The 26,209-nt window shown below is 45.9% G+C and overlaps 2 protein-coding genes across 2 annotated transcripts in view; one reads left to right on the forward strand and one right to left on the reverse strand.

Moving 5' to 3' along the window:
* Positions 1-1,600: 1,600 nt before the first annotated feature.
* On the forward strand, positions 1,601-15,770 carry JAM3 (junctional adhesion molecule 3; the record flags this gene model as incomplete). Its single annotated transcript, XM_083368865.1, has 8 exons — positions 1,601-1,727; positions 1,901-2,014; positions 2,578-2,730; positions 4,925-5,127; positions 6,546-6,645; positions 7,323-7,452; positions 9,361-9,415; positions 10,788-15,770. The coding sequence occupies 8 exons, from the start codon at positions 1,601-1,603 to the stop codon at positions 10,821-10,823; spliced, it is 918 nt and encodes a 305-aa protein (XP_083224991.1). The 3' UTR covers positions 10,824-15,770.
* A 1,951-nt stretch (positions 15,771-17,721) lies between these two features.
* Positions 17,722-26,209, reverse strand: part of NCAPD3 (non-SMC condensin II complex subunit D3) — a gene marked incomplete at its 5' end in the record, with an annotated part of 43,197 nt that continues 34,709 nt past the window's right edge. Inside the window, 9 exons of the mRNA XM_083368609.1 lie at positions 17,722-18,574; positions 19,448-19,508; positions 19,609-19,677; positions 20,870-20,947; positions 21,787-21,914; positions 22,237-22,388; positions 23,522-23,698; positions 24,502-24,612; positions 24,875-25,074. Coding sequence (XP_083224735.1) covers positions 18,466-18,574; positions 19,448-19,508; positions 19,609-19,677; positions 20,870-20,947; positions 21,787-21,914; positions 22,237-22,388; positions 23,522-23,698; positions 24,502-24,612; positions 24,875-25,074 — 1,085 coding nt within the window. The 3' untranslated portion in view covers positions 17,722-18,465. The remainder of the gene's footprint in view (positions 18,575-19,447; positions 19,509-19,608; positions 19,678-20,869; positions 20,948-21,786; positions 21,915-22,236; positions 22,389-23,521; positions 23,699-24,501; positions 24,613-24,874; positions 25,075-26,209) is intronic.

The following is a 26,209-nucleotide window of genomic DNA, read 5'->3' on the forward strand; positions in this document are numbered from 1 at the left end:
GTCCTCTGGATTTCTCTTCTGGGGCCAGAAGGCTCCAGCATATCCCCAAGAAAGTGCAGAGAACTGATGTGTTCGCATACAATTAGACACACACACACACACACACACACACACACACACACACACACAGGAAAACACACGGGAAACCCTTTGTCTGCTTTGATGGTAGAATTTCCTGTGCCTAATCTGCCATCTGCTCCGTCTCTCCTGGCTTCTGCCAAGGGGAAGCCAGGAGAATATGGAGACTTGCGACGCGAAAGAGGCAAAGAAAATAAATTTTTCAGACGATGCAAAAATGGCTGGTGTTCTTCTTTCAGCTTAAAAAGAGCTGCGATCGAAAGGAGTGTAATGAAAGCTGTTTACTGGCTTTGTTACCTGCCTGCCTCCAGACAGCCCGCTGTTACACCCTGGTGATTATCCTGATTAAGAGTGGCACCTCCAGCAGCCGAGGGTGGCAGGTGGGGTGGGGGACTCTTGTGGGTTTTTCTAATTTTAGAGGCTCGTAGAAGAACTCCGCGACTGGGCCAGCCCATCCTGCAAAAAACAAAACAAAACACCATGGCTTGCTTTGCAAGCCATAGTCAGCGGGGTGTCAGCCAGGGTATGTGAGAATGACCCTGGGAGACAGGAGGAAGAGTTGCAGACCAGCAACCGATGTGCAAACGCTTGGCAGAAGGAGAGGGAAGTGGGAAGCCTTTTGGAAGAGACCCCCCCCTAGTTTTTCAGAGAGTAAAAGGAGAGGAGGGGAGACCAAAAAAAAAAAAAAATCCTTCGGTTTTGCAAGATTCTGATGATATAATTTTACAATAACGAGGGAAGCTAGGACTCCTTTTTTGGGCGTCCCATCTTCCCAGAGTCTGCATCATCCGTGGTTAATACAGCAGAGTGGGTTTGAAGGACCATGCATGCTGTGGCATGGGGCAGAGGGCAATCCCGTCCTTCAGAAATGTTGCTCGGGGGGGGCACTTGCCTTACCCTCGTGTGCCAGCTTGTGTTCCTCTGCCCATTTTGAGCCCCTTCCTTTGGGCGGGAGGAAGGTAGAGCTTGGCAAGTGTGTTCTGGATTGGGTCCCGCCACGAAACAATGAGTGACAACAAACATTGTGCCAATGTGGGTGTCCGGTTATGCAGTGTTTCTCAAGCCTCAGCCACTTTTAAGACGGGCAGACTTCAACTCCCAGAATCCCTCAGCCAGCATGCCTAGTCAGTATAGCCAGGGGTAGAGGGTGAAGATTGGGATTCAGCAGCCTCTGAATAGCCTCCCCGCTTCATCGCCTTTCTTGTAACTAGGACGGCAGGGTTTCTGAAAGACTTGTCTGTGACTGGCAGCAAATCAACAGGTGAAGCTTTCCCTGTTGACTTCCACTTGTGGGGCTTCTGCATAAAATATCTCCTGTCAAAAGCGATGCAGTTCTCGCCCATTTTCGTGAGAACATTTTAGGTAAGGACAAAAATGATCACCAGGTGGTACACTTTCCATTCATTTCCTATTGAATGGAGCTTTTGTTGCTTCACCGAGTGGTATATTTTCCACTTTTACTTCCTATTAAATGGAGCCTTGTGGCCAATCTAGCACTGACCTGACCAAATTTGGTGTAAACATGTTTAACCACCGAGAAACTTTTCATGTTCCTAAACCAAAACCTCTTCTTTGCCTCCTAGGCTACAGAGTCCTGGCAGTAGAGCTGATCTCTAAAAACATCAGTCCGGTGGTGGAAGAATTTCAACGTAAGTGTGGGGCGAACGGAAGAGCTCTACCAAATCCTAGTTTGTCTCTGGCTTGGCATCCTCATTCCACATTGGCTGGAAGCGGTGGAGGTTGAAATCCAGTGCATCAGGAAGACACAACCTTGTTCTGTATCTCCGCTTCGCCTTGTGACCTCTGTTGTGTGTCTTTGCAGAGGCCGAACTGTCCTGCATTATTTCTGCCACCAAAACGGCGAATCCTAGAATCGAATGGAAGAAAATTGCTGGCCGAGGTACAACGTATGTGTATTTCGACGGCAAGATGCAAGGTAGGAAGCTTCTGGGGACTTTCTCTATCGCAAGGGTCCCCAACCCCTGTTTCGTGGACCGGCATCGGTCCACGGCATGTCAGAAACTGGGCCACGCAAACAAGCAAAAGCCCCATCCGTGAGATGCAGGCAGCACACAAAAGCACACCCCCTCCTGTCCGTGGAAAAACCTCTTGTCTACGGAACCAGTCCCTGGTGCCCAAAAGGTTGGGGGCCGCTGCTCTAGGCAGGGGTAGGCAACCTTGGCTCTTTTATGACGTGTGGACTTCAACTCCCAGAATTCCACGCGTCATAAAAGAGCCAAGGTTGCCTATCCCTGCTCTAGAGCACCAACCTTGCAAACTCTCAGCTTTCTTCTTTCCGCTATGTATTCAAAATAGACAGTGCTTCATATTTATATGTGTGTACAACTGCAATGATTCATTTAACCGCTGTGGTGAGAAAGGCCGCAAAATGGGTTGAAACTCACTTAGTAACGGAGTTTGTGGTAGTCGTAAGTCAAGGACTAGCTGACTGCTAGGGTCTTCAGGCTGTAATCTCCTCTGCTTCTCCTCCACCCTTAGGAGAATGGGCAAACCGGGCCCAGCTCAGCAGTAGGACCTCGCTGACCATTTACAATGTCACCCGAGCCGACAAAGGCATCTACCGGTGTGAGGTCGTAGCTCCTGACGACGCCAATCTCGGCGCAGAGATCAACGTTAACCTGACCATTCACGGTGGGTTTCTCGATAAACTGGGATTAAGCATGTAGGCCATGCCGGTTTGCCTTGTACAGGAATCCATGGTGGAAAGCCAGTCTTTAAGTGTGTGTGTGTGTGTGTGTGTGAGAGAGAGAGAGAGAGAGAGAGAGAGAGAGAGAGAGAGAGAGAGAGAGAGAGAGAGAGAGAGAGAGAGAGAGAGAGAGAGAGAGAGTGTCTTAACTACAAACAAGGTTTGTAGTTTGTAGGCTACTGCTAAGCTTGTAAGCCGCCCTGAGTCTTCGGAGAAGGGCGGGATATAAATGGAATTAAAATAAATAAGAATTAAATAAATAGTTCCAACAGCCTTCTTTCGAGGTGAACTATAGTAATTGCTTCCTTAGCATCCCAAGACTTGGTCTTGTGCTCTTTCTCTCCCTTTTTTGTACTTGTGTGTGCATGTACACACAGGGTCCTGTTCCCTAGAAAGGGGGTACATGATTAAGTACATGTGGCTCCTTTATGGAAAGTCAGGTCTTCTGTTGTTTTCACTGCTGCCTGCTCTCGAGTAGCACACCCTCTCCAACAACTGAGGGGGGTGGGGGGAAGTGGATCCCATCCTTTACTTGGACTCTTTAGATCAGGGATCCCCAACCCCTGGGCCATATAGCCCACTACCAGGCCGTGGCCTATTTGCAACCGGGCCCCGGGCTGGAGCACACTCGCAGGAGCGGCAGGCCAGACCTATATAGTTGAGCTGTGTGTACATGCTTATGCGCACTGGTCTGCTGCTCGCACGAGTTGAGTTGTGCACGTGTGTGTGCCAGCCCGCTGCTCACACAGCCCAGTTCCTCTCTTCCCCCACTGCCCAGCTGGGCCGCCAAGCCCCAAATGTTGGAGACCGCTGCTTTAGATCATGGACTTTCCAAAGCTTTGTGTGTAGGTCCTTTGCGCTGTGTAGCTTTTCCTACTGAAGCAGACTAATAACGTGACCAACTGGTGCCTCGTGAGATTAATATAATACAGCCAGGCTTGTCCTGCAAATCCTTTATCCGTCCAGCTGGATGTCTTAACGTCCAGGCTATGAATGAGTGATGATGAATACTCCGCTCCTAGTAGGAAGAGCGTTCTAATTTTCCCTGGCTGAGAGTAATTTTACCTTCTGGTTTTTCTTTCCTGAGCTTGCAGACTGTTGAATAGGAAATTTTCACGAAGGTATGAGTGTGGTTCTGTGTACGGTAAATCGTAGTTGGGTTGATCTGCATGAGCAAAGAGAAGCTGCCAAGCTGCTTTCAACCCAGATACAATCCTACATGCCTGAAAGATTTTGGCAGGATGTGATTCTGCTTTCTCTGACTGTTGCTCCTTCGTGGCACCTGGAGCAACGATTCTGGGTTTATGATGAACTCTGTTTTCACCAGCTTGAGAACAAAGCTGCCATTTGGCAATGGCCTGTTTCGCAGCCCACCAGAGTTTGCTACAAATCACAAACTCGGGATCTGTCCAAAGGCGAGACCTGGAGACAGTGGGATTCAATGATCCTGGCAGTGTAGAGGAGATAGGAGAATGTAGCATGTGAAATGCAAGGCTGAGCACCCATTTCTTGCTGCTTGCATCTCTTGCATTAAACCATGGTTTCACGGGATGTTTGGATAAGCCTGGCAGGCTGAATGTGGCAAGAGCATGCTTCTTAGCAACCTATGTCCCAACGCCCGCTCCTCGCAGCTGACGGATCTAGCAGATCACGTGCTTTGAGGGCCATCTTGACACGATCCCTAGGACTGTTCATTGCTCAGTGTGAGACAGGCAGCTTTGATTGCGTTCCCTAGAAACGAAAGGCAAAAATCTGCTTCAAATACAAATGTACATATTCCATAGCATGTATGATACGGTTGAATTGCTGACTTTCCCAAATGCCCTTTCCCAAAGCTGGCTCAGAATTACTGTAGTGCTTGACTTATGACTGTAACGGAGGCCGGAATTTCTGTCGTGAAGTCGTGACAGTCGTAAGTCGAAGCCTCCACGCGACTGGACCCGTTTTTACGACCTTTCCTGCAGGAGTCAATTTTGGCCCGGTCGTAACTTGGAATGGTTACTAAGTGGCTGGATGTTAAGCGAGGATTAACTGTAGCCCTCTCTGTTCCACACCAAAGAAGGCTAAAACTGAGAGTGGATGATGCTGGAAATTATCCTCCGGTCTGATGCACACCCTCTTCTGCCATTTTCCCTGCAGTCAAACCAGTGGCCCCCAAGTGTCGGGTGCCCCCCTCTGTCCCCGTGGGAAAACCCGCCAACCTCTATTGCCAAGAAAAAGAAGGATTCCCAGAGCCAACCTACAGCTGGTACCGTAATGATGAAACGTTGCCACTGGATTCCAAAGCCAGCACTAAGTTCCAGAATTCTTCCTTTACGGTGAACCCCAAAACTGGCATGTTGGTAAGTCTGGGGGCGAGAACAAGGAGAAGCAGGGTGGATGTCCTAACTTGGAGAAGGATTTGGAAGAGATGACTTTAATTCAGCTGGGTTTTCCCCTATTCGGTGTTTTTTTTTAAATTAGTTATTATTAGTGTGGGGTCCTTGGTGCTCTCTGAGCTTGGTTGCAGATACTTTATTGCCCAATTAGGTAGCCTCATCAGCGCTAGAAAGGAGTGGGATGTGTGGAGAGGAGGAGGAGGACGACGACGACAACTACTGTGGGGTCCTTGGTGCTCTCTGAGCTTGGTTGTTTTCTTGCAGACGTTTCATTGCCTGACTAGGTAACGTCATCAGCACTAGAAAAGAGTGGGGTGTGTGGAGAAGAGGAGGAGGAGGAGGAGGAGGAGAGGACAATGACTGTGGGGTCCTTGGTGTTCTCCGAGTTCAGTTGTTTTCTTGCAAAAGTTTCTCTACCCAACTAGGTAGAATCATCCACGCTAGAAGCGAGTAAGGCTTGCTCTCTGTTTATATACAAGTCCAATCAAGGAACCCCCCCCCCCGAACACCCCCACCAACACTGACAGGGCAAACCACTTAGTATATAAAAAGACAGCAAACCCATCTCCTCCTAGCACTGATGGAAGTTAATACCTAGTTGGGTCATGAAACGTCTGCAAGAAAACAAGGGAACACCAAGGATCCCAGTCATTGTCCTCCTCGTCCTCCTTCTCCTCCACTGCACACCCACCCTCCCTTCTAGCATGGATGAGGTGACCTAGTTGGACGGTGAAACGTCTGCAAGAAAACAGCCAAGCCCAGAGAGCGCTAAGGACCCTTCCTTTCAACCCTGAACCACCAATGTCCTCCTCTGACGATCAGACTGTTGCCTTTGGTTGAAGCTTTTTATTTAAGTTTCTAACCAACCAACGGTGCAGATAGGGGAGAGGAGGAAGACCACCTCTGCGGTTCGAAAAAAAAACCCAACAACAACTTTGCAATTCCGATGGGGAAGAATATTATGGCCAGGACTGGTTTATATCTACGACCCTGTCCAGTGAATCAAAAGCCTACCCTTTATGAGCGTTCAATTCCAAACGGCAGAGAATCAGAAAAGGCCGGGCAAGGAGGAAGAGATGATGGCTGCCTTGGGAGGAAACATATGGAAACCTAGCATGGCAATAAAGCAATATATATATATAAATATCTAGATTTCAACTGTTTCTTTTTCCACAAGCAAAGCTGGTTTCTTTCCCATCCTTCCTTTTAAAAAAAATAATAATAATCACAGGAAGCTTGCAAACTTGCAGCACACGCACTTCCTTCCCAAGCCATGCTCCAGAATGGCATGGTTTCCTGCAGGTGGGGGCCTTTGGGTGGGAACTGAAACTCTCCAAGCGCAGGCGGGGGGGAAACTCACCTCGATTCTCCTTTGCGCACAGGCCTTTGCCGAAGTCCAGAAAGGAGACTCCGGTCGCTACAGCTGCAGAGCCAAGAACGTCGTGGGCGAAGCCTGGTGCGAAGGGATAGAGATGGAAGTCTGTGAGTAGCCGGGCGAGGGTCTCGCATCAGAGGGTGGGATGATGGGCAGGGTTCTGTTCAGCTCGCAATCTTTTTCTTTCTTTCTTTCTTTCTTTCTTTCTTTCTTTCTTTCTTTCTTCTTTCTTTCTTTCTTTCCTTTCCTTTCCTTCATTTTTCCTTGCCCCTTTTTTCCTTCCTCTTTCTCTTTCTTTCTTTCTTTCTTCTTTCTTTCTCTTTCTTTCTCTTTCTTTCTTTCTTTCTTTCTTTCTTTCTTTCTTTCTTTCTTTTTTCTCTTTCCTTTCCTTCCTTTCCTTCATTTTTCCTTGCCCCTTTTTTCCTTCCTTTCTTTTTCTTTCTCTTTCTTTCTTTCTTTCTTTTTCTTTCTTTCTTTCCTTCTTCTTTCGTTCTTTCTTTCTTTTTCTTTCTTTCCTTTCCTTCATTTTTCCTTGCCCCTTCCTTCCTTCCTTTTTTCCTTCCTTCCTTTCTTTCTTTCTTTCTTTCTTTCTTTCTTTCTTTCTTTCTTTCTTTCTTTCTTTCTTTCTTTCTTTCTTTCTCATCCATCTCGTATCCAATGACTAAGACTTTCTTCTGGAGATAGGTGCTTTGAGTGGTAGTCAGGAGCATGAAGTCAGAATACCCTAGTTGAGGGCACATAGCAATGGGGATAGGTCAACTGAGGACCCCTTGTCTTTCTGCAGATGACCTCAATATTGTTGGGATCGTGATCGGCGTATTGGTGGTGCTGGTCGTTCTGTCCCTGACTACAGTGGGGATCTGCTGTGCCTACAGGAACGGTTTCTTTGTCCACAACAAACAAAATGGAAACAGGTAACAACTTAATTGTCAAGCGCTGGGCTTATGAACAAAAAGGAAATACATGTGCACATAGCAGGATATAATATTTCTTTTGTGCTACTCATAATAAAAAGGAAAAAGGGACAAAAAAGAGAAGAGACATGGCCAGTGGCAAATCATGTTATAAACAGAATCATTCCAAAAATGTTGACTATGTTGCTCAGAAATCTTCCTGAGCAAGGGTTTCCCCCCCCCTTTCCCCCCCCCCCATCCTTCTTTGGTAGAAAAGCACTGGAGGCTATTCAGAAGTGGCTAGAAATGCAACTTAGAGAAAGAAATTCAGTCTAGCTGGAAGGCTTTTCAAGAGGCAGGATTGGATGTCATTAATGTTACATTTCTGTAGAAAGTTTAGGCAGGATGATAGAAAGCAGAGGAAAATTTTTCACCAGAATATTTATGTCACTTTAGCAGCGCTGGGCCAGGTTTAAATGTTGGTCCTTGCAAAATAAATTAGGGCAATAGCACTTAGCCTTATATACCGCTTCACCGTGCTTTACAGCCCTCTCTAAGCGGATTAGAGAGTCAGAATAAATTGCCCTCAATAATCCGGGTCCTCATTTTACCGACCTCGGAAGGATGGAAGGCTGAGTCAACCTTGAGTTGGTCAGGATCGAACTCCTGGCAGTGGGCAGAATTAGCCTACAATACTGAATGAATGAATGAAAATGAATAAACAAACAAAAACAGATAGATAGATGATAGATAGATAGATGATAGATAGATAGATAGATAGATAGATAGATAGATAGATAGATAGATAGATAGAAATTGTAAAATGGCTGAGTTTACTGGCATTGGCCAAGCAACCTGGATCCCCAAATTTCCTCTTTCCTTGTATCTCTTTGCTGGATGAAAGAAAATGAGACTTGTCCATTACACCAGCAGCCTTAAGCAGCAAATCCAATGCAACAGATGGCTTCAGAATTAGCCCTAACAGGAAATAACTCACCAGGAAGGGGAAAAGCATGCTAACACCAGCAAGGAGAGATAACTTTTTTTTTAAAGTTATTCAGCTGACTCAGGCTTTGAAGCTGGTGGTTCTCTGAGATCTTCCATCTTCTCTCGGAAAAACTGAAATTGCAAGGATTTCCCTTTTGCATTGTCTTCCTCTGTAACTTTAGCACACAAGAAACTCCAAAATCACATGCGGGAAACCTTGATTTTAATGTTCATTCAGTGGCTCTCAGCAAATTCGTCTGGATGTCCTTTGCATATTTTATGTACATCATGCACATTTTTACGTATTTGATGTACATCTTTGATGTGGTTTTTGCCTTGATTACACATATTTTATGCACATGTAGACTCGTGTTTGGCTTCCACTCACCCCTTTTCTCCCTTAGTCCATTAAATAAAAGGATTTTTGTAATTGATTTTAACACAATAGAACCAAAGTTGAAAGGAACTGTTTAGGGATGTCCAACCTTGGCAACTTTAAGACATGTGGACTTAGAATTAGTTGGCTGGGGAATTTTGGGAGTGGACGTCCACAGGTCTTAAATGTTGCCAAGGATACCTCTGCGTTTATATCATGGAATTCAACTGATTCTAATTGGAAGAGGGGAAACCATGCCTTCTTAAACTGCAAAGAGTTACTTTTTACCAAATGATCAAGCTGTTGTAGGTACAGGTCTGCAAATAGCTCATGCCTATCCACAAGAATCTATCAAGTAATGGCCAGCGTGACATTGGCGCTAGATACGAGTTAACAGAATTCAGAAGGGTGTGGATTTAGACCATTTGTGGGAACGTAAGGATTTTAGGCAGATTCCTCTCTTGACTCCACCCCCAGGCTCTGCCTGTCCTTCTCCTACAAAGGAAGAGATAGACTTGTAGTCTTCAAATGATGTGGTCCAACTAAACATTGCCTTCCCTTCCCAGCTACAAGACTCCAGCAAAGCCAGATGGCGTGAACTATATTCACACAGATGAGGAGGTAAGGGGGTCTTCTTAGACCAAAGGGCAATGAAGGCATTCACAAGAATGACTATCTTCTCCTCCCCGTCCCAAGAAAATAAAGACCTATGCCAGAGCCCAATGTTAACAGATGGTTACAACTTCATTTCTTTGGGGACAAATGTTGGATAAGATTTGGGGGCATGTTGCCCTTATGCTGAAGGACCTCTCTGTAATTCTCACAAAGAATAGGCAGTAGATGCAGCTGCTTTAACAAGTGGCAGACAGTTGCTGCATTCAGGTCTCCCCTTCTCCAAAATACCTTTTGGGAATCAGATCCAAAGCACTGCTCAGCTTAACTAAGGATGCAGCTTACCTGGGAAGATTCGTGAAGGACCTACTATTCCTATCCAAGATTGCTAATTAACCCCACCTCTGTTCTGAGTCCAAAGGAAGAAAGATCTAGGAGTGCCCAAGGAAGGAACCAGGGCCAAGACCTTGGTCGGGGTTCAAACATTGGTCTATGGCTTGGTTTGCTTAACCGTAGATACCCAACCAAAAAGAGGCTATTGATGGAAGATAATATTTGTAGCTCAGGGTTGATCTCCGGGGGTCCTTGGCGCTCTCTGAGCTTGGTTGTTTTCTTGCAGACATTTCATGACCCAACTAGCTAACATCCTCAGTGCTAAAAAGGGAGGAGTAATTTCTCTCTGTTTATATACAAGTTCTTTCTAGCACTGATGATGTTATCAAGCTGGGTGATGAAACATCTGCAAGAAAACAAAAGAGAACCCAAAGACTCCACAGGTGCAGCCCTCCTAAGGAGAGACTGGACAGTCCCCTTCTCTGAGATGGTATAGGTTCCCCTGCTTGAGCAGGGGGCTGGACTAGAAGACCTCCAAGGTCCCCTCCAGCTCTATTCTATTCCTCCTAATCCTCCTCCCTTTTTCTTTCTCCTCCACAAACCCCACTCCCTTGCGACACTAATAATGTTATCTAGTTGGATAATCCAACATCTGCAAGGAAACCACCAAGCTCTGAGAGGTGCCCCACCAGAAGAGGGTATATTGAATTCTTAAAGAGTTTACAAAATGTGACGTTTGGGTTTTACGCTAAAACCAAACCTGCTTCAGAAGGGTTGGGTGCAATGGGTCAACCCAAGCAGAATTTACAAAAGAGCATTTGTGGTTCCCTCCAGAGATGCTGGAAAAATTGAAACCCCCCCAGCCTTCTTGGCCGTTGACTAAGCAAGTTGCGTCTGTCGACAGTTGTTTGGCGACACCCCTTGAACTTCTTTTCATTCCAGAAGAGTTTGGTTTAATTTGGGCCAAAGCAGAGGAGAGAGGTACACACAAACACACTCTACCCCCCCCCCCCGCCTTAACAAGCTGTGCTGTGTGTCTTTGCTGCAGGGTGACTTTAGACACAAGTCCTCCTTTGTGATATGAAACGGCAGAGACACTTGGATTTGGCCCGGCAGCGAGAGCGGAGTGCAGAAAACCTTTCTCTCCAACTCCTCCTTGCGCAAGACGCGACCGCTGATGTGTGTGTGTGTGTGTGAACGTGACCCTTTTTTTACTCCTTTCTAAAACATTTACAGGCACCCGGGTGCAATGGCCCGTGGCTGGTTTTATTTTTATTTTTTAAACTCTTTTGTTGTTGCCAAAGTCAAACCCTGGTTTTTTAACTGCCAAACTGCCATCTTCCACTCCAGAAGCCACCGTCGCCAACCCCGTAAGTCTCTCCCCGGTGGAGAGACTTCAACCTTTGGCAGGAGAAAAATTGCTTCTGTGAAAATCTCTGGGGATCTACTACTACACCAACGTAGCATCGAAAACAAACTTCTGCTCCAGTCTAGTCTGCTCTGATGCCCTTTCCCAGGCCAGGCTCTGCATTCCAAGCATCTCTTTGGGTTGCTAAGCAACAGCGTACAACAACAACAACCACCAACCAACACAACGAAAAGCCAAACCTCCTGACTTTTTGAACTACGGTTCCCAGGACCGAAGACTGAATTTTTCTACTGTTCCTCTTCTTGCATTTGTAGAATTCTGCAGTCTAATTATTTTTCTCTCTCTTTTTGGGGGCTGGTTTTTTTTTTTGTTGTTGGTTTTTTTTTGGCAAAGATGTATTTTGATTACTTTTTTGGTTTTTTGTTTTATTTAAAATGTAAATAGGTTGGTAGGCCAAATGGTGTTAATTGTAATAATGTAGTGACTTTGCAGGGTTTCCGGTTCACGTTTTCCAGTACTGATTCCAGCCATATCAGTATTAAGCGAAAGTGCAACATATGCCGTGGGGCAAAACACTTTATTCCTTTCATGGGGTAGGTCATTTAATCTCCCCCCCTGCAGAAAAATAGGAGAACGATCAAAAGACTGGTCCAACTAGTAGCAAGGACATAAAGGGAAGGCCTTGAAGGTGTCTTGAATTATTTTGTAAGTGGTAGGCGTCTGACGATACGATAAGATGCCCAAATTCATTTGAAGGGTGCTCAAAAAAGTTACTGAGTTCTAAATTTTGGATGGGCCCTTTAGGTCCTGGGAAGGCTATAAAACCTTACAGGAGTTGTCAAATGAAACTCCGTGATTTAGCCAGCCCAAAATGGAGGAAACTCTGACCTTTTCGACAATTCCACTCGGGAAAACAGTTACCTTGTCCATTGAAGAAAAAAGGGGAAAAAGAGGATGGAGTGTAGTTAAATCTGCAGTTCCCTCTTTAATTTTTCTGTTCAGGTAAGCATGGGAGCTGCCAACTTATCTGGCTCCTAAGCAACTCCTAGCAATTCCCACAGCACCCGCCATGACCTCTGATCTACAGCAGAAGTAGCGAACTTCGGCAACTTTAAGCATTGTGGACTTCAGTTCCCAGAATTCCCTAGCCAGTCATGCATGGCTGGATGGGGAATTCTGGGAGTTGAAGTCCACAGGTCTTAAAAATTGCCAATGTTGGATACCTTTGTTTTACAGCAAGGATCTTACGATTTGCTGTGTTGGAAAAAGCATCTTTTTTCTCCCCAGAACGCAGTATTTTTTAAAGGATGTCTTTTTCAGCCTCCAAGTTCATAGTCTTAATTCTGAATGGAGACAGTATTTTTTTTTATTACCTACGAAGATGTAGGACTGGGTTTGTTGATCTTCTGTATTAACCTGCCTTAGAATAGCCAACATTATTGGATTGGCTTGCTTTCTCTCTCTCTTTTTTTAAGGAATTTGAGAAGACGTTGGTGCATTTCATTTCTGTCTAACAGTTTTAAATTCCAAGGGTAAAGTGGCACTAAATTTAAGGCAGGGGAGGGGATGTCACAATGCGCCCCAATCCAGCCAACTTGGTTTGATTTTTAACCGTGGCTACCTCGGCATTTGACCAAAGCAAGGTGTTTATCCACTGCCAATTTTTTCTTTCTTTCTGCCTGTCAACTTTTATTTATGATCAGATGAGGTTGCCTTCCGGATCAAAATGGCTTTCCCTTCTGCCTTAGTATGTTCACTAACCCTTTTCCAATGCTGCCTGTCTGACACCCGAAAGCAAGGAGAAAATCCTTGAATATTTAGTTGAGAACGAAAAATCGATACCGCTTGTCTTCAGGATATATCTACACCAAAGGTGTCCAGCCTTGGCCATTTTAAGGCTTGTGGACTTCAACTCCCAGAATTCCCCAGCCAGCATGGGGAATGGCTGGGGAATTCTAGGAGCTGAAGTCCACAAGTTCTTCAAGTCACCAAGGTTGGACACCTTGGCCTACACGGTTACACCCGTAACCTGGATTAATAGGTAGGGTTGACCACCAAGGACAGATTAGAAATCAAAGGAGACTGAATCTAATAGTTGGACCATCCACATTGCAAAACTTAAGTTTTGCACGCTAGAGAGCAGGTTCAAGGAATTTTGATTCTCGGTAGGCTTTGGCAGGTACAAAATTCAGTTGACCAGCAGGATTAGGGCCTCTAGGCGTGGTTTTTGGGGCCAGGCTGATGTTGAGAAGGTCAACTCAACTTGAGCTGCAGCATGATCTTCCCATTTTGCCGTTCAACTCTCCAGTTCCACCCAATGCCGAGTATGATAAGAGTGACAGAATATGTTAGAAGAGTTATCTATTCCTGAAGCACCTAAGATCCTAGGTGAAAGGTGAGTTAGGCTGGGAGTTGTCACACAACTTTGTTGAGAATGAAGTGGATGGGGACTGCTCGGCATATAGTTAATGTATCACCTATGGGGAAGATTCCTCAGGGTTTGAAACACCAATTCGCTACCTGCAGAGATTTTTCCGCAGCAACTTAAACAACGTTGGTGATTTAAGGTAGTATAATCTGTCATTCAAACCCTCAATCTGTGCCAGATTGGCATGGCTCATTAACGTATTTGTTACTTTAAGGAACGGGGTGATCCAGATCCTAGAAAGGACTATTAGTGGTATGGGATGCGTCAATTAAAATTTCTTCCACCAACGTCAGGTCAGTTAATCCTGGTTAAATTTGTAACGGGCACAAATGCTTCAGAGTGACTTCTTAAAAAGCGGTCGTCTTGGGCTAGTTAAAAACTCTTTCCAAAGAGTTAAGAATCTTTTGGGTCTCAAAAATACACCAGTGGAATCTCTCTTAAGAAACAGGTCTCCACAAAACGCATTGTAAATACTTGATCAGTTTGTACTAATGAATTGCATAAAACTTTGCGGAGAATGTTTTACATATATGTATGTATGTGTGTAGTGAGGTCCCCTGCGTGGGGGTTACAGCTGCAGGGTTGCTTTGGATGCACATGGCTGAAGTTTAGTTATTCCTGCAGCTGCCTAGTACGGTTAAATCCTCAACATATGACCACAGAGTTATGGTTGCTAAGCAAGGCGGTTAAGCAGGTCAACCCCTGATTTTATGACTTTTTTTGCCACAGTTGTTAAGCAAATCACTGCATTTGTTAAGTGAATCCAGTTCCTCTCTCGCCCCCCCCCCACCCAGACACACTTTGACTTTGCTTGTCAGAAGCTGGCTGGGAAAGTTGTGAATGGCGATCACATGAGCCCAGGAATTGCAACTGTTTAAGTACATGTCAGTTGCCAAGTAGCTGTTTTTTTATCACGTGACTCTGGGGAAGCTGCAACAGTTGCTCTTTGTAAGAACCGGTCATAAGCCACTTTTCCCAGTGCTGTTGTCACGTCAAATGGTCAGTAAGTGAGTGATTGTAAGATAAGGACTCCCTTGTGCTTACGTTCTTCTCCTTGTCTTCAGCACAGGCTCCTGGACAGTAGCTAAGAATGATCAAGGATTTATTCCCAATCCTTGTGGAGTGAGAATTAGGACTGGCTAGGAGTTTGAAGCCAGATTGGTACACACACCTAAGGAAAAAAGCACACGCAAGTGAAGTTCATTACTATATCCTGGCATATCAGTTTTAATTGTGTGCTACAGGGGGAGGCTAAAACCGAAGGGTAGCAAGCTCTGATAGGAGAGGAATACCTCCAGGGGAACATCACATCACAAACCTGGATCTGTTTTACCTGGAGCGGGGTGGTGGCCTAAGAGGTGGAGCTCTTCCCTCACAATAAGGAGACACTGAGTTCAATTCTAGGTAGCAGCAGATATTTCTGTCTCTGAGCAGGAAGTGAAAATATCTGCTGTGAACCTCCGCATAGGTGTCAGGAAGGGCATCCAGCCAGCAAACACTCAGCTCCATTCAGTTGCCCTGACTCCACTCCAATGCAAGGGATTACAAGGTTGTTAAAAAGAAGGGGGGGGGGAAATGCTTCCATCAGCAAATGGGATTTAGATGGACGTTGGTCTAGTGTATCTTGCCCTGCCTTCTAATGATACAATGAACAATCTGATGGACAGAATGCAGTATGGATGGATGTGGGTGGACGAATGGTGGACGGATGAAAGTTAGCAAGTTGCAGGTTACCAACTGATCCAGTGACAGTGCAAGGGAGACATTGTTGAGGCTTTGGGATGAAATGTGTACATTGCTTTTTGAAGAGCATTATGCGCCCTTACAAATAAGAACTATGGTTGACAACAGTCTATTTTTTGTGTGTCTTGCTGAATTGTTTTTAAAAGGGGGAGAAGCAAAGACTTAAAGACTGTCTCCAGACAGCTACAGTAAATCTTCACAAACTGAAAATTGAGACATTGGGTCAGTTGAGACATGTGTAGGTTGTGAGAGCCCTTTGCTCTTTTACTTTAAGCAATAAATTCCAGCCAATGGACTCCAGATAACATTTCTCCCACCTCGGTATGATCGTCTTTGGCCAGTGAAGGTTCAACAAAGACTAAATCTCTCAAGCCAAATCTTTGGTGGTTCTTACGACAAGCCGGTGTGAATAACAAATCTTCAATTTCTCTTAAACTGTTCTTTTGCAACCCGAAGTAGAAGGGAGACTCAAGGCAATCCCCTGAAAGGTTTTCAACCTGTAATGTTAATAAAAAATAAATAAGAATTAAGATTCTGGATAAAGGCGTTTTCCCTGGCATGCATTTCTCAACCAGGTCAGTGCATCTGTTCAGTGCGAGAAAACACTCTTTGTATAAAGCAATTTTCCCCCAAAAAATTCCTGTTTCACGTACCCAGATATTCCGCAAAGAATTAGAAAAGGTGTGGGTTGGCTTCCAAAAGACGGTTTTAGAATCTTCCTACTTTAAATGTACATTGTATATCCAGAGGAAAAATAAAAATCAAGGGGGAGGGGGAAGTCACGGCTTTTGAGACTAGTATCATTGCTGTCAGCCATGAAATGCTGGCCTCATTCCAATTTAACTACATGCAAAGCGGAATAGAACTGGTGACACGAGGGAGCTTGACAAAATGGCTCTTGAAAGGATTAATCCTAAAGAGCCTATAAAATATTTGGAACTTAAAAAGGTTTCTGAGAAGGAACTCTGAAGGACCAACAAAATAGCAGAGAACGAGAGGCTCGGAGCAGTCTTCCTAAGGCTGGACTAGGGAACTCTGTTCTAGTCTTCCGTACCATCCCTTTCTCTAAACTTCTTCTAATCGGAGATGAGTTTTTAATTCAGTGTTTATATAGAAAGCCAGTTTGGTTTAATGAGGAAGGCACCAGGTAACAACCAGGAGCTGGTGAGTTCTAGTCCTGCCTTAGGCATGAAAGCTGATTGGGTGACTGGGCCAGTTACCAGGAGACGGTGAGTTCTAGTCCTGCCTTAAACATGAAAGCTGACTGGATGACTTTGGGCCAGTTATCAGGAGGCCTTGAGTTCTAATCCAACCTTAGGCATGCAAGCTGGGTGATTTTGGACCAATCACCAGGAGATTGTGAGTTCCAGTCCCACCTTAGGCATGGAAAGTAAGCTGGGTGACTTTGGGCCAATCACCAGATTGTGAATTCTAGTCCCAGCTTACACATGGAAGCCAGCTGGGTGATGGGCCAGTCACTCTCAGCTCATGATGTCAAGCTCAGGACAAGCCGGCCAGTCAGTCTGTTCTGTTCCAACCTACAACCGCCCCTGTTTGAATGGCAGGGACAACCCGTTTTTATAGTCAACAGGCTGAAAAAACCAACCAAATTTATTTACAAAGAAATCAAAAGTTCAAACAAGAGTTAAACAGGAATAACAGACCAGGACTCTAGCAGATCTTCAAACAGTTGCCTTCAGCAACTAGCACCTCCCACACCTTCCCCTTTTATCAGCAGTCCCAAGGCGTGGCTTCTCATTGCCTTCTCCTCCTCTCACCGAGTTGCCTCATTGCCTTTCTCTGTTCTACTCTGCTGGATTGCCTCCTGCTCCTAGCGTCCCTGAATAGATCCAGCTGTGAATAATCTATGTCCAACACCTCATGCTCACACGGCTGAGTCTGATGAGGAACATGATGGGAGGGGCCAGACTGAGAGTCCTGCAGTGCATCAGAGCCTCCCTCTGACACCAAAGGCTCTTCAAACCCCTCCTCCTCCTCCTTCTCTTCAGAATCATCAGACTCAGCTGCCGGTATCACAGGCTGACGCTGAATCACAACACAATCCTGCCTCAACCATCAATCAACTCAGCTGATTAAAATAAAAATGGAGACCACTTGTGGGTCAGTGATAGGGGGAAAAAATCTAATATTTATAGAGTGCTTGGATCTCCATCCATCCAAAAACATGTCTCAGACCACCACACAATGTCTGGACCCTTACCTTCCAATCAAACCCCATGTAAATGAAAACATTTCTCAAACCCTGCTCATAAATTCATTGGGCCCCTTGGACAAGCGTTTCCTGTTGGACCTTAAGGCTTTTTCCCAATGAGATTGGCCAAAGAATGAAAGAAGACATGAGGTTTTGACTCAAAGCAAGTGGCGGCATTTGGAATTTGTAAAGTATTTATTGCACATAGAATAAAATTAGGAATATGGTATGAACCTAATAATCTTCACATCAGGGTTAGGTATACTCATACAGTCCCTCACATGTGATGACGGCTTAATCAGGGGTCTCCAAACTTGGCAACTTTTAAGAATTGTGGACTTCAACTCCCAGAATTGCTGGTTGGGGAATTCTGGGAGTTGAAATCCACATTACCAAGTTTGAAGACTCCTGGTTTAAGCTAAGTGGTCTTTACCACACAGTCCTCCCCACCCCCGCCCCGGAAATCTGTTTGATTCAACTCCTCAAAGGCGTTCTCAGTAGACAGTGATGGTCTAGGGCAGAGGTAGGCAACTTTGGCTCTTTTATGACTCGTGGACTTCAACTCCCAGAATTCCTCAGCCAGGCACGCTGAGGCAGTTGAAGTCCACAAGTCGTAGAAGGGCCAAGTCTGAAGACCCCTGATTTAGAACATCACCGTCAATAGCCAGAGCAAGTCCCAAACCTATAGCTTTACTGACCCCAATCAACACAATTACTTCAGATGATATCCATGGATCAAACAAACTCCACCCACACAGCAAGTAGTTACTTCCAGTTGCAGTGCTTAACAGATTATTCAGAGCACACCGATTATAAAAGCCAGCAAGCAAGCTCGACACAGGAAGAATAAAAAGAAGAGTTAGGAGGCATCATCGGTCAATGATCTTCCAGAAAGGTGCAGATGATGTGAAGGATGATCTAAAAACATGATTCTGCTTGTAGGCAAGACACAGCCTTTGTTGGGAAGAAAACAGTCATTTTGTTGGTTGTCGGGAAGTTTTACGACTGGATCTCCTCAGCCCTATACTTGATGGACTGCTTCTTCTTGGAGATGTCACCCTCCATTGTGGAGGCTGGGGTAATCTACAAGAGAAACCAGAAAAGAAGTAAAAAAAAACCAAACCCAAACAAAACGTCCAGGAGATCCAGAAGAACCAGCAGAGATTGATTATACTCTAAAACTAGGGAGCATAAGATGACCACATCGTTAAAAGAAATATAAAATTGGGGTAATAAGAATTAAGAGATGGGGAAAGGGATCTTATGTACCACCCATTTCCTTTGACCGTTTAGTCCAGGGGTAGGCAACCTTGGCTCTTTTATGACGCATGGACTTCAACTCCCAGAATTCCTCAGCCAGCACGGCTCAGCTTGGAAACCTCTCCCTTTCTCCTCAGCATGGCTGGCTCAGGAATTCTGGGAGTTGAAGTCCACCAGTCATAAATCGGCCTAGGCCTATGCCAGGGGTAGGCAACCTTGGCTCTTTTATGACACGTGGACTTCAACTCCCAGAATTCCTCAGCCAGCACGGCTCAGCTTGGAAACCTCTCCCTTTCTCCTCAGCATGGCTGGCTCAGGAATTCTGGTTTAGTACTTCCGATTCTTGTAGAGAGCTTTAGCATGCAAGAAACCTGTGTTCGTTTGAACAGCCTGGACTTCCCGATTTTTCCTACACTTAACAAGCAGTGTTCAAAGGGTGACAATAAATTTGGGTAGATATTGCTTATATCAGGGGTCCCTAAACCCTAACCCAGAAACCGGTCCGCGCAAACAAGCAAAGCCCCATCCGTGGGATGCAGGCAGCACACAAAACCACGCTACTTCTTCCAGTCTGTGGAAAAACCTCTCTCCACGGAACCGGTCTCTGGTGCCCCAAAGGTTAAATTACCCACCCACCCCGATCATGGGGGAAGAAGGGCAGGGCAAAAAGACACGTACAGTTCCATTTATACTCACATTTTATCTGGGGATGTCAAGCAAATTATCTGCCCCGGTGCAGCTTCCGATTCCTTTTTGACTGCAGAAGGAAGAGAAGAGGCGTTGTTAGCGAGGTTGCCTCTTCCAGGCTTAGTTTTTCAAAAAATACAGTAACCAAGCAGGACTCCACTTGCCTTTACAGGAAGATGGTGTCAGGTTCAAGGTAATTTGGCTGACTCCGGCTCCAAAGGTGACGTTGTTAATGGATTCTGGAAAAACCAAAACGCACAATCTTTTGTGCAAGCTGATGGGAAATTCGGTATTTATTTACATTACATTTATTACATTTATACCTGGCCTTTTCACCAACGAATGTCACTTAACCAGCTAACAATAGTAAAGGGGGTGGGGGTGGGGGTACCAGTCAGTCTCTCTCAGCCCAACCCACCTCACAGGGTCGCTGTTATGGGGCAAATGGGAGAAGGAAAATACGGTAGATACGTTTGGCACTTTGAGTTATTTGCTGCACGTGGCTGTGAGCACCACCATCAGCCTCTGAATGTTCAAAAATGCAAACTCCTCTTTGGTGCCATCAGAACTTGAAGATGCAGGGACCTCAGCACTGCAGTCTCCATCCGCAGGGGTTCTGCAGGTTCAGATCCACTTTCAGTTACTACAGCTACGGTAGGAACTGCTTTGGGATACCTGAAGGGAAGTCAACTTGGGTGCCAAGTAAGCATTTTAAAATGCATTCTTGAAAATGCCAAGAATTGTGCGTCTCCAAAGGGCGACTATATGCAATGCCAATTGAAAAAGCACCCAGTGGTGCCTTTTGGAAACTGATCAAAGAGAGAAGCAACCTGGAATTGAGGAGAAACTTCCTGACAGTGAGGACAATTAACCAGTGGAACCTCTTGCCTCCAGAAATCGTGGGTGCTCCATCACTGGAGATTTTTAAGAAGAGACTAGACATTCACCTGTCTGAGACGGTATAGGTTCTCCTGCTTGAGCAAGGGCTGGACTAGAAGACCTCCAAGGTCCCTTCCAATTCCATTCCATTCCATATTTTCTATTCTATTCTATTCTATTCTATTCTATTCTATTCTATTCTATTCTATTCTATTCTATTCTATTCTATTCTATTCTGTTCTATTCTGTTCTATTCTGTTCTATTCTGTTCTCTTCTGTTCTACTCTACTCTACTCTACTCTACTCTACTCTACTCTACTCTACTCTACCCTACCCTACCTTATCCTATCCTATTCCATTCCGGTGTCCTTGCATGGGATGGGCAATATCTACCTTGCTTGTCCTTTTCTCGAACTGGTGGCATCAAGACATTGGTATGTGGATTTGGAAGGCAACACTCAAACTAAGATTCTCTCTGGAGCAGTCCAGCTGCCCTTCCTGCAAGCAAGGAGACTTTCAAACAAAAATAGGTCTTTTTTTTTAGACACTTACGTTCAGGAGTACTGATGGCACGGCCTTCGAGGGGTCTGTTAGTTACGGAAGACGGTCGGTTTAGGCTGCAGAAGGAAGCTAAGAAGGAAGGGGGAAAAAAAGAGAAGGACAATGTTAGCCACAGATAATACCTGCAGTCAGGCACAACTGGACCAAAGGTGTTAGCCATGCCCCCTAGCTTTCTACAAGCAATTTATTTGATATTTATTGTATCCCGCCTTTATTATTTTCACAAATAACTCAAGGTGGGAAACATGCAATGCATCGTCCTCCCCCTATTTTCCCCACAAAAGCACCGCTGAGACGTAGGTTCAGCTGAGGGAAAGTGACTGGTCCAAAGTCACTCGGCTGGTTTTTGTGTCTAAGTGGGGGGGAGGGATAAAACTTGCTCTCTCCCAGCGATTGGTTCAAAGTCACCAAACTGGCTTTCCTGCCTAAGGTGGGACTACAATTCACTGCCTCCTGGTGATTAGTTCAAAGTCACCCAGCTGACTTTCAGGGCTAAGTCAGGACTAGAACTCCCCATCTCCCACTTTCTAGCCTGGTGCCTTAACCCCTAGAGGGTTAGGGTTCAGTCACCATGAATTCATAGAGCAAAATGGACATCGCCAACAAACTCGGAGTGCTTGGGTATGGTTAGGAGGACAATGACTTTTCTAGGCTGCCCTATCTCATGTTTCCTGGTAAAATACATGGGAAAATCCCATTGGAGGAAAATTCCACTGAGGGTTAGGGTTAGGTCACCATGAACTCATACAAGAAAATGGACATTGCCAACAAATTTGGAGTGCTTGGGTATGGTTAGGAGGGCACTGACCTTTCTAGGCTGCCCCATCTATGTTTCCTGGTAAAATACATGGGAAAATCCCTTTGGAGGAAAATTCCACTTAGACCAAACTGGATGGGGAGCAGCCTACCTTTATCGCTTTGTCTGCTCCCCAGAGACTCAAGCCCCATCCCCATGCTCCTGCTGCGCTTTGTGGTAATGGCCTCCACGGCTTTCTTAGCAGAGTTGAGGATGGCGAAAGTAGTCAGAGACAAATTCCTACAAGGAGAACAAACAGCTCAGGGCTGGTGTTTTCATCCCAGCTCTGGGAGCTTTAAACATCCCCCTGATAAGTGCTGAAAATATATAAAACCATGGTTAAAATAGCCATCCCCAACCTTTATGGCTTGGAGACCCAGTGGGACGGGGGGAGAGGGGAACCAGCCGGCATCTGCATGCACAGCTGTGCCAGCCAGCCACTTGTGCGGCCCAGTTCCAAACGCGCCACGGCCCGGGGCTTGGGGAGCCCTGGTTTAAAACAGTTAAGGACATATTCATGCAACACGTTCTGAAAAGGGAGGAAAGAGATCCAGAAGCATACCTGGGTCTGGACTTTGTGGCTTCTGGCCCAGGCACTGTATACACAGCAAGGGCCGAGAGAGGAGATCGCAGAGGTGGAGAATTGCTTTGGGTAAGTGGGGAGGCCTCGTCCATCTGATTCCGAGGATGAGCAGTCCTCTCCAAGGTAGAGGGCTGTTATTTAAAGGAGAAAACAGAAGGGGGCTAAAGAACCATTGCGGCAGCAAAGCACCCGAGGGCAGGGCAGGAAGCAACGGATGGAAACTCATCAAGGAAAGAAGCAACCTGGAACTAAGAAGAAATTTCCTGACAGTGAGAACAATTATTCAATGCAACGACTTGCCTCCAGAAGTTGTGAATGCTCCAATACTGGAGGTTTTTAAGAAGAGACTGGGCAGCCATTTGTCTGAAATGGTATAGGTTCTCCTGCTTGAGCAGGGGGCTGGACTAGAAGACCTCCAAGGTCCCTTCCAGCTTCTATTCTATTCTATTCTATTCTATTCTATTCTATTCTATTCTATTCTATTCTATTCTATTCTATTCTATTCTATTCTATTCTATTCTATTCTATTCTACTCTACTCTACTCTACTCTAAAAGGTAAAGGTAAAGGTTCCCCCGCACATGTGTGCTAGTCGTTTCCAACTCTAGGGGCCGGTGCTCATCTCCATTTCAAAGCCGAAGAGCCAGCGCTTGTCCGAGGACGTCTCCGTGGTCATGTGGCCGGCATGACTAGACGCCAAAGGCGCACAGAACGCTGTTACCTTCCCACCGTAGCGGTCCCTATTTTTCTACTTGCATTTTTACGTGCTTTCGAACTGCTAGGTTGGCAGAAGCTGGGACGAGTAACAGGCGCTCACTCTGCTACACGGCACTCGGGACTCGACCCGCCAAACTGCCGATCTTCTGCTCTTCTACTCTACTCTACTCTTATCTCAACCACATCTCTGCAGAATGAAGCCATCTTTGTTTGTTTATAACATTTCCTGGCCGCTCATCTTACTTCAGGTAACTCTGGGACACTTACAAGGTAGATTCACTTAACAGCTGTGTTACTAACTTAAGAACTGCAGTGATACACCCTTAAGAAACTGTGGCAAGGAATGTTGCAAAACGGGGCAAAACCCCCTTAACCACCGTCTCTCTTAGCGACAGAAAATGTGGGCTCAACTGTGGCGGTAAGTTGAAGGCTAACGACCTATTGCCCCTCTCCACTCCATGGAGAAATCTGCTTTTAAGCAGCCCAGCTTGAATGGCTTCAGAAGCAGCTTGATGGGACTTGACCACAGCCGAAGGGCAGATCAGTACCGGCCTGGCCATCAACGTGTCGCGGCCTTCGTCATCCACCCTCAGCTCCTGGCCTTGCTCCGCCTCCCTCTCCAGCTGCTCCTCATACTTCTTCATATCGTACTCCAGCTCAGCCGCCAGCTGCTTGTCCATGGCAAAGAATTCCTTGATCTCGTTGCGATAGTCTTGCATCACCCCCTGGAGCAAAAAGCAAAGCAAAATAAAAGCAAAAAGGTTGGGAGACGGTGGTGGGATTCAGCCGGTTCGCACCAGTTCGGCAGAACCGGTAGCTAATTTTTTGTTGCCCAGGCCCAGAATGGACTTCCGGAAATGGTATCCACGCAGAGAACCGGTTGTTCACATGTTTGAATCCCACCACTGGCTGGAGACGGCTGGAAGGAATTTTGATGGCTGGGTTTTCCAGGTGGATTTGAGTTAATTTATTTATTATCCTGTCTTCAACATTTTTATGAACGATTCAAGGTGGCGAATATATCTAAGACTCCTTCTTCCTTCTATTTTCCCCACAGCAACAACCCTGTGAGGTGAGTAGGGAATTCTGGGACTTGAAATCCACACATCTTCCCAGTTGCCAAAGTTGAAAGCCCTTCTTTAGCAATGGCCATAGCACTTAAGACTTATATGCCTCTTTAAGCGGGTTACAGAGTCAGCCTATTATTCCCAACAACCTGGGTCCTCATTTTACCGACCTCGGAAGGAAGGCTGAGTCAACCTTGAGCCGGTCAGGATCGAACTGCTGGCAGTTGACAGGATTAGCCTGCAATACTGCATTCTAACCACTGCACCACCAGTATTGTCTTAGCTAAATCAAGATTGACTACTTCCACGCTTGGCTTCCATGGTGGAGCATGAAAATGTCCCACTACCGCAAACCCTCCAGATGGGATAGCAATATTACCCACGAGCTTCAGGAATGTGCTGCCCCCACCACCACCCCCGACTCAAAATTTTAATGGAATATCCCAGCTGAGAAAGATTACCCGGAGGTAGTTCATGAGGTCCCTCAAGGCCGGGAGTTTATTTTGCTCCAACAAGGTCTTCAGCGAAGTGATGATGGGAATGACATTTTCGATGAAATTCTTCTTTTGAACCTAGAGTTCGGATTGAACGCAAAGAGATGACGTTTAGGCGAGGAGGGCTGCCCACGCCAAGCAATGGAGAGAGCACAGAACGAAGAAAGCCCTCGCAGAGAAGGGATCAACTTTGGGATTGTTTGAGATCGTTTCCAGGAGTGGTGACTTGTGGCACTGCGAGCAAGATGGGAAGGGAGGCGTCTCTTCCCAGTGAAAGCAACTGTCAATCATTTTGCTCTGGAGCAAGCAAAAGGAACAACCTACTCCAGGTGAGACTCACTTGTGAAATCAGCTTCTTCTGAGCCACCTGCATGACGGCATTGGCCATGGCCAATTCATCTTCTTCCGGTTGGATGTCGTCTTCTGGTCTGGATCTCATGGCCGAGAGTTTGATCTCCTTGCAGCTCAAGATCTCAAAGGTATCTGAGAGCAGCTGGCTGGCTTCCATATTGAGAGGGAGGACCCCGTCCACAAAGCAGGCTACAACCAAGTTTGGAGAAAGGAGAACACCAAATGTCTATGAAGATTATCCATTGTCCAGGACCTGGTTGCCCCAAAGGTGCTTTTTTTCAGGAGGCAACTGGACTTTCTAGTTTTCCTTTGAAGACGTTTTGTTTCTTCAGGTTCTGACTGGATGGTGGGGAAATGGAGGGATTTATACTCCTTGCAGACAGCTGGTGTTTTGCCTTCTTTTAGAGAGTCATTGAGGCCACTTGGAGGTTTGTCTGTGTCCTCAGGGTCACCTGAGTGGTGAAAATGGCTGTGTGGAGCCCCTCCCCTCCCCACCCCCCAGTCTTTGTTGAGAGAGGGCTGTCCAGTTTTGACCTAGATGGACTCTTTGACCTCTCTTTCAAGCCAGCAGTCCTCTCTGTCCAAGACATGGACTTCGCTGCCTTCAGGAGTGGTCCTTCCATTCCCCACCATCCAGTCAGAGCTGAAGAAACTTCTTGGATGAGAAGTGAAAAGTCTTCAAAGAAAAACAAGAAAGTCCAGTTGCCTCCTGAAAAGTCATCTTTGAGAGGACACCACATGTTACAGCAGGAAACTACTCTCCTTTTAGGATGTATTTTACAGAGAACGGGCCATTCAGACAGGAGAACGAGGCAACCACCATCAGGGACTGACCTCCGGTGTTTCAAACAAATGGCCCAGTGATTTCATTTAGCAAAGCTGGCCTTAAGACTCGCACGCAGGGTACCCAAATCAATCAGGCTGCGTGTGCAGCTACTCCTCAACTTATGACTGTAAGGTCACCTTACGTCCATGAGGTCACCCATGGGATCGACCAAATTTTAGAGTTTTGGGTTTTTTTGGCGGCGGTTCATTAAACGAACGCAGCGGTCGTGAACCATTGTTTACTATGGGGCATTTTTTGCCCAAAATTGGAAGTAAAAACAATGGGGTGGGTTTTTTTGTTTTTATTTTGGCAAAGATGTCCTCAATTGCAATCGTGTGACTGCCGAGTGCTATAAATGGCCATACAAATTCAGGCTGGTTACCAAGCACGCTAAAGGTGTGACCGTGATAGCAGTGATCAGAAACTTTGGAATTAGGTTGCAAGGACCTTTTCACGGTGGTGGTGGGAAGCGCATTGTAAGTTCAAAGGGTGGTGAAT

This window comes from Vipera ursinii (assembly GCF_947247035.1).
Source record: "Vipera ursinii genome assembly, chromosome: 8".
Taxonomy (NCBI): domain Eukaryota; kingdom Metazoa; phylum Chordata; class Lepidosauria; order Squamata; family Viperidae; genus Vipera; species Vipera ursinii.